Source organism: Zingiber officinale, chromosome 8B (genome assembly GCF_018446385.1).
Source record: "Zingiber officinale cultivar Zhangliang chromosome 8B, Zo_v1.1, whole genome shotgun sequence".
NCBI classification, from domain to species: Eukaryota; Viridiplantae; Streptophyta; class Magnoliopsida; order Zingiberales; family Zingiberaceae; genus Zingiber; species Zingiber officinale.
In genome coordinates this window covers 8,711,606-8,719,160 of record NC_056001.1, presented here as the reverse complement: position 1 = coordinate 8,719,160, position 7,555 = coordinate 8,711,606, and the positions used below count along the sequence as shown (strand labels likewise).

General features: G+C 37.3%; 2 protein-coding genes across 5 annotated transcripts; one reads left to right on the top strand and one right to left on the bottom strand.

Moving 5' to 3' along the window:
- The first annotated feature begins 864 nt into the window (after positions 1-864).
- Positions 865-3,530, top strand: LOC122016428 (KH domain-containing protein SPIN1-like). The gene is made up of 7 exons (XM_042573728.1): positions 865-1,353; positions 1,463-1,551; positions 1,749-1,900; positions 2,278-2,397; positions 2,479-2,595; positions 2,995-3,138; positions 3,230-3,530. Exons 1-7 carry the CDS (start codon positions 1,274-1,276, stop codon positions 3,371-3,373), a joined length of 846 nt encoding a protein of 281 aa, XP_042429662.1. The 5' UTR covers positions 865-1,273; the 3' UTR covers positions 3,374-3,530.
- A 339-nt stretch (positions 3,531-3,869) lies between these two features.
- LOC122017107 (ubiquitin-conjugating enzyme E2-17 kDa) lies at positions 3,870-7,388 on the bottom strand. 4 transcript variants are annotated; one of them, XM_042574610.1, is made up of 5 exons: positions 7,297-7,388; positions 7,044-7,136; positions 5,631-5,758; positions 4,485-4,589; positions 3,870-4,225 (listed from the first exon to the last, which is right to left on the bottom strand). In XM_042574610.1, exons 2-5 carry the CDS (start codon positions 7,111-7,113, stop codon positions 4,082-4,084), a joined length of 447 nt encoding a protein of 148 aa, XP_042430544.1. In that variant the 5' UTR covers positions 7,114-7,136; positions 7,297-7,388; the 3' UTR covers positions 3,870-4,081. The 4 variants fall into 4 exon arrangements, with proteins under 4 accessions (XP_042430544.1, XP_042430543.1, XP_042430545.1 ...); XM_042574609.1 differs by having other exon boundaries at positions 7,219-7,373; XM_042574611.1 differs by having other exon boundaries at positions 7,044-7,129; positions 7,219-7,360.
- Positions 7,389-7,555: the final 167 nt, after the last annotated feature.

Here is a 7,555-nt window from a genome sequence, read left to right as displayed (position 1 = left end):
GCATAGCTCCTAGTTTACAGCCAGTCAGTCCAAAGCTGGTCAGACTCTTTCTAGGTGATAACATTGTCAGAGAATCATAACAATTTGTAAAGAAATATGTCATTACTCAAACATATGCATGCAATGGAGCCTTCCTCCGCCTATAGGAAGGTCGTCGTACATACTCAACCACCTGATATACGCATCCACACACTCGTGCATTTACATTGTTGTTCTATTGCTCATCGTCTTCTCCACTTTTTGTTCGGCTACTGTTTTGACTTGAGTGTCAGAATGCCTGCACAGATACCCTTCCCTGGTTCTTGCTCTAATGTTCTCGTTTGCTCTATATGTGGTGTGCACAAGTCTGCAGCTCTTAGCTCCAGGATCATTTAGCACCGTCTCCTTCCAGCTCATAGTCTTCTCCCAATCAACATACGAGCCACCTCGACGCCTCCCCTAGCCAGCGCGCCATCTCCCCCGTTTTGAGACAGGATCACTCGCAGAGGAAGAGTTGATGGGAGTTGGTGTGCCATATGGTCGGCATCATGGATACTAATTGGCTGTGAGGGTGGAGATTTAGATGGTAGCACATGAAGCAATGGCTTAACAACAAGAGTGAGGAGGCAGCTTTGTGAGCAAACCCACACAGATCTGTCCCTGCTGCAGCTCATGCCCCAGCTCAACGTGCCTTGTTATGTTTTTTTCTATTACATCACCAGGGAATCCTATGCTGCTCTTCAACCTCCATCCATCTCACCTCCCACTGTGCCATTAATGCCTCCATTGTACTTATGCCCGTATTTGATTACTTTGCATCCCACAGTATGTTAGGCAAAATATTTTATATACAATTGTAATCTCATTGCATGAATACTTATCGGCACTAGTGCTTCAGGCCAGAAAGACAAGGTGCGTTTTTGAATTTGGAGACTCCTTTCTTGGCAGATACAGTTCCACAAGCTTTTTGAACATGCACAATCAGTATTCAGCAACAACAAGGAGCCAAGATGTCTCCCCTACATAGATCTCGAGTTTCTTAATCTACCAGAAACCCAGTTTTATGGCAAGCAGAGGAAATAATTCCTCTCTCCAAAACATGGCATTTTGTTACTCTGTTTCTCCTTTTTGTAGTGTTTGATAATTCTTTGCTTTGCTGTATTTATACCTTTTAAGAGTTACAAGGGTTGCCCCTATTGAGACTTGAGAGAGGCTTGAAGCAGAAGCCTTCCCCTTGGATTCAAAACCTCACTTTTCAGCTTCCATCCCACCTCTTTTTCTTTCAACGATCATCATGTCTAGTTTATATGCTCATAGTTTCTTCCCGACTGCACCTGTCTCCCCACAGGCATGTAGCAAAGAAGACATTGACAGGTACAGGTCCTACGGGAAGGGCAGGGTTTGCTCCATTTTCCTGGTTTTGTAATCAAGCTTTGTGATTAGAATGGGCGGTGTAAATCTTCTGTCTTTATAATGTTAACAGTCAGTATCTGGCACAGCTGCTATCGGAGCATCAAAGGCTTGGGCCTTTCATGCAGGTTTTTCCTATATGTAGCCACTTGCTGAACAAAGGTCAGTGACTGCTTTCAAGGGATTGATTCGACGTTTTGGATTAGAGAAAACTAATCTTTGTTAAGCAGAACTATACTCAGAATGCCTTATCATTTCTACCCGTAATGTTGGAAAAATGCTTCTGTGAGGAAAATTTGCAATATTAGTTGGAAAGATTGCTAATGTACTTACAGACCATCAATGCCTGCATTTCACAGAGATATTAAGAGTCTCAGGCATGGTTTCCAGCCAAGGGTTTGATTACTGTAGCAGGATACAGCAAAGAAGTCCCAGTCCCATGGCTAATTCCAACTCAATTTTCAATGTAGGAGGAACTGGTATTGGTATTCTGTCTGCACCCTTACGAGAGGTAGACAAGTTTATATCTTTTCTAACTTGTGCAATTGTGTTGCTATTCACTTGTGTCTTCATCATTTGATTGCTTTCGCAGACAGATAACATAATGTCCATTTAAAATTTGATTGGATGATCACTAATCTGAAAGCTCAAGCATTTCATAAAATTGACAGCATAGTTCATGGATTAAACACTTGCTCCTAACTCCAAGAGCTATCATCTTTGAATTCCTTCATGCATCATGTTCTATATTAAATTTCTTCAGATTTGCTCATGTGAAAGGTTTTCTAATATATTTATCTATTAAAACCGAATTTATTAATATTTTTTTGTGCTGAGTATTGGTTCTTATTCTGCCTTTGCTATACGATTCAATTTATCTCCCAGCAGATTGCAGGCTTTTCACAAGGAATTGCAATTGATCGGCGAGAAGCACCACCGGCAAGTCCAAAGTCATGTACAATAAAGAAAGTATTGCGTTTAGAGATTCCAGTGGACACCTACCCTAATGTGACTTTTGTTTCATCTCAAAAGCTTTTTGTTCTGCATATGTTCTATCATTCTGTCACTCACATTTAAGACTGTCTTTAGTTTAATTTTGTCGGACGCCTTCTCGGGCCCAGGGGAAATTCGCTGAAAAGAATCGAAGCATCAACAGGATGCCGTGTTTACATTAGAGGAAAGGGCTCTATAAAAGATTCATACCAGGTAAGAAGAATACTTCAGCTTCCAAATCTCTCCAGTCTTCGGGAAAGTTTTTCTAGACTCTGTAATTTGTTTCTGAACACATGAATGAACGGACAGTCTTCCTCTTTGATACAATATAAAGTATAAAGCTTAAGCTATTGGGAAAGGCCAGATCTATACTCGTCTATCTTCTTTTCTATGACAACCAATAGCCTTTTTAGGCATTCCGATAGTCCATCGCATTGACAAGATGAGTCTGGTACACGTCAATCTTCTCCTTACAGAAATGTTTTTGCTTTTAGATGACGGAAAACAAAAAGGAGAGGATTTTCACTTAAAAGGCAGCTATTCACCTGAAATTCTAGTTTTTGCAGCTGCTTTGGCAGTTTATTTATCTTTCACGTCCTTCATGTTTTGAAGGAGGAAAAACTGAGGGGAAGACCAGCTTATGAACACTTGAATGATCCATTGCATATCTTGATTGAGGCAGAGTTGCCAGCAAATATGATTGATGCAAGATTGAGACATGCACACCAAGTTATAGAAGAGTTGCTGAGACCAGTGGTGAGTATTCACTTGGTATTATGTTCTTGGTTTGTTACCATAAATATGGTATAACTATGTTTATAACTTGACATTGCAATTAAATCTACAGGATGAATCGCAGGATTACTATAAGAAGCAACAACTTCGAGAATTAGCCATGTTGAATTCAGGTTCAAAGGATGATAGCCCTCATCCAAGTGGCAGTGTTTCTCCATTTTACAATGGTATGAAGCGAGCGAAAGCAGGTAGGTAGAGAAATTGATAATGTTCCTGGAGCCGTTCAATTCAACTCTTATCGGCAGAGAGATTTCCTTGTAAAAATAGGCTTTTACAGAGGATATGGAAAACTCGGACATTTCGATCTACAGTATGTCTTTTGCTGACATCAATTTTGTTTTTCAGGGATCATAAGATCCTGCTTTTGTAAGCCTAAATTGATTATTTCATAATCTTTCTGTAGTTACGAACCTAAGAAACTGGTAGTAATTTTCGGCTCTGTGCTTGCAGTGTGAAACTCATATGATTTGCACTGTGATAATTCCATCGGAACTTACCTAACATGGCCCTCCAATGCTTAGCATGTAGAATTTAGGTAGGGTTCGACATTGGTTCAGTGAGTCGAGTTCAACATAGATAACCAACGAAGTAAGCTGATGAGTGAGTTAATTAGGATTTCAAAGTTGGCTAGAAAACTCAGACTGGATAATTTCCATTATCCAATGTCTAATCAGCCAAGTGAAGTGAGGAGAGATCGTGAAGGTTCAGATATGAACATCATTGCAAACGAATGCATACAACCACCATGGACCATTGTTCTGGGAAGCTTGAAGAGGTTTTCCTTAAGGGTTCTTCAGTAGGTTAATACCATAGCAGTAGATAATTCCGCCGACAGACAACATAATACACCTCCATACATAATTAACAATTGACCAAGTGCAGATACAACCTCCAGTCGCTGGTGCTAGCCCATTGCATACTTCTGGGTCCAGCTCCTTGCAGTGGTCTCGTATTTGGCTCTGTCAGTCTTGTACATATGGGCAATCTCTGGAACCAGTGGATCATCTGGGTTTGGGTCTGTAAGCAGTGAGCAGATTGACAGCAGCACCTTCAAAAGACCAATTAGCTCGTTTGAGTTGATTGAAAAAAGTTTGAAAGAGACGCAAAAAGGGAGAAAAGAAACTAGCGTGCACATTGATGTATATTTCTTTCTGATTCCTTACTACCAATAACTTCCCTTGACTACACTGAAATGCCAAATTAGGCAATACAGTTATGCTCAAGTTATTCAGTCTGACTACGTCATCACTCTCAAAGAATTATGCACGAGTAAACAAAATAATAATGATAATGCAAAGAAAGGTAACCTTTGAAATGGTCAATGCCGGACTCCATTGTTCCTTTAAAATGTCAAGGCAAATGCTTCCATTGCTATTGATGTTTGGATGGAAAACTTTAGTCCTGAAAGCAACCTGAAAAATATGACATGTTGGATAATTTTTTTTAACATTTTTAGCAATAATTTCAATCAATTAGAGGAATAATAATAAGCTGGCCACGTCAGGAAGACAATATCTGGAGTATGTTATGCACACTGAAAGCCAAAGCATATTATAAACCTAAACTTTCCCGCAGCACTAGTTAGATTCAGTCATAGTACTTTGCTGGTCCTCAAAATGATAGAGAAGTTATCTTAGTGCAGTTAGAGAATGCACTTTATGCTAACTGCATTTTGCAAAAACAATTTAGTGTTTAGTAAATTAAATCTCAAAATGATTTGCAAAGTAATTTTACAATGTGTTTGAATACTAAAATAAAATATATAATTTTATGCTGTGTAAGATATCCTAAATCTCCAAACAAAGTAATTTTAAAATGTATAGTATTTCAATAAAATTATACTTAGAAAGCACTTTTCGCTTTAAATAAAACAATAATGATATAATAACTAATTAGAATAAAAATATATTATAAACTAAAAATGAAAATAAAGTATAAATTAACATTTCATTTTTTTTCATTATTATGAAGTATAATATTTAATTTTCTGTTTCTATTATAAAATCTACATATCTTTGTGATTGAATTATATTTTAGTATATAAATAACCACTAGTACTTAATAAAAATATTATTAAGTATCTAATATTTATATTAATTTTAAATAGATTCAGTCTTAGTATTTATATCATAGTATTTTTTAGGACCTGGGAAAGAAAGAATTTACTCTCACTGGTTAGGAAGCTTTGGGTAAAAACACTACTTTAAGTTTACAGAACAAGTTAATCTCCAAAATGATTTGGACAAAGTATCTTAAAATAACACTCCAAACCCAGCCTTATATGCATATGATGATGCTTCACGCTGGATAAAACATGAAAGAGTCATCTTGTATATGCTTCACCTAAATTTTGCGAGATTGATTGCAAATAAAAAAAATGCTTTGAAGAGTGCATTAATAGAGTACATTGAAAAAGGAAATATATCAGGATTGCATAAAAAGCAACTTGATACCTTCGGCGGTTTGAATGGATAATCTGGAGGGAAGTGTATGGTAACTAGAAAAACTCCCCCAGCATAGGGACTGTCAGGTGGACCCATTATTGTTGCTTGCCAATGAAACATATCTTCAGCCACTGGACCTGTAAAATGCAAACACATTTTAAATTATTTACCGCATCAATAACCACCCTTATGAATTCTAGGTTAAGTTGTGAAAGATATCATCAAGGCATACTTAAGAAGTTACACTCAGATGCAAATGCTAATCTTTTATATTATTTGAAAAATAAGAAGGTTGATTATGATTCTCAGGACTACAAAGGTATTGCAGTTGCAGATAGCAGAAGCATTTTTCAGTTTAATATTATTGGCACAAAAGAGAGGAAGAAACTTTACACTCTTTAGTCCCACATTGATAAATGAGACTTCTAAAGCATGCATAGATATCAAGAGGTCTTCCACCTACGTATTTTTGCCACTACCTACATCCCACAGGAATAGACCTATTAACTTTTTAGGCCCAATTACTAGCCTAAAATGCCTAAGAGAAAATTAATAGTAGCCAAGTCATCCAAGTTTATATAGCTCCTCTATCAGCCAACAATTAGCTCAATTTAATTATATCCAACTTATCTTATAAAAGCCCTATATCAGCTCACGATTCACCATGTAGAACGAAATTAATGTGTTCAATTAGTAGAAGAATTGAAATTCTATTTCTTATTTTTTTAAAAAATAAAGAGGAAAGGCCAGTATTTAAATAGATAAATTTAAGCATACACAACTCATGCACCAAAAAGATTTAAAAAAAAAAAAACTAATTAACATTTACTGATATAAAAAGGTGATCCATCTTCTTCATGGACATCCATTCAAGGAGACAACTCAGCTGATGCTTTCTTGTCAACCCTTCCCTCTACTTTTCCATCTTTTCTATGTATCCATCCTAATTTACCATCTCTTTGTGCAGCTACCTATTTTCTTTTTAACTTTCCTTTTACTCTTGTAGTCATTCCAAGAACAGCCTCGTATACATTCACGTAAGTATTTTACTTGTATAATGCACAGGGTGGGTAGTTGGTGTAGTATTCATATATCTTTAATCCATGTGCCAAACAAATTAACTACTTTATAATCCATTTCAAGATGAATTTATTATCATATTTATCAGAAATGAGTCTAGGTTGACAATTACATCAGGAATTGCTACTTACCATCCGTCTATTATAAGCCTACCTCACCTAATTCACTTCTAAACAAAGGAAAAAGGAAGGGAAAAGAGGGTAATGATGAACGTTACAAGCAAGAAAACACAAATCAAGAAGGGCTACGGAGAATGGATCAATCAGATGAAGATCTAAAACCAAATTCAACACAAGAAAAAAAAAACCCAAGAGAAAGAAAAGGCATCGGCAACCAGGATACCTGCGCTGCAAGATGTGGGAGGATCCTTCTGCAGATCCTTGAGCTCCTTGAGGATCCGTTTGGACGCCATCTCCAAAGACCTAGTCCTGATACCTAACAAAACTAAGATTGCTCAGAGAGAACCGCACGACAAACAAGAGGTGGAAAGAAGCAAACGATTCAAAAGAAAATAAACCAATCGGTTGATGCAAGAAGCGATCTATCTAAAGAAGAAGAATGGTAGAATGTGTCCTTGAATTCCGCCGCACGCTACCTTGTCGCGAGGGATTCTTGGATTCCTCCTCTCTTTATTTTCGCGGTTGGGCAAATGGGAAGAAGCGAAAATAAATAAATAAATAAATAGATAAATAAATAAATAAATGACGGCTTTATAATAATGGAGGGACGGCGATGATTTTACGGGTCAAGAGTTAGCGGATTGGATCCCGTACCCACTATCCCACGATCACGTTACTCTTACTACGGTTACGACGGATGCGTTATCCAAATCCGGTTCAAATTGGACGGTGAAA

Excerpts from the sequence above, each read along its gene's own strand:
- LOC122016428 (XM_042573728.1), top strand. The coding sequence starts at position 1,274 with ATGTCTAGTTTATATGCTCATAGTTTCTTCCCGACTGCACCTGTCTCC. Across the intron at positions 1,552-1,748 it reads TAGCCACTTGCTGAACAAAG|AGATATTAAGAGTCTCAGGC; the intron begins GTCAGTGACTGC and ends TGCATTTCACAG. Across the intron at positions 2,596-2,994 it reads CTATAAAAGATTCATACCAG|GAGGAAAAACTGAGGGGAAG; the intron begins GTAAGAAGAATA and ends CATGTTTTGAAG.
- LOC122017107 (XM_042574610.1), bottom strand. The coding sequence starts at position 7,113 with ATGGCGTCCAAACGGATCCTCAAGGAGCTCAAGGATCTGCAGAAGGAT. Across the intron at positions 5,759-7,043 it reads TCCCACATCTTGCAGCGCAG|GTCCAGTGGCTGAAGATATG; the intron begins GTATCCTGGTTG and ends TGCATTTTACAG. Across the intron at positions 4,226-4,484 it reads CGGCATTGACCATTTCAAAG|GTGCTGCTGTCAATCTGCTC; the intron begins GTTACCTTTCTT and ends GGTCTTTTGAAG.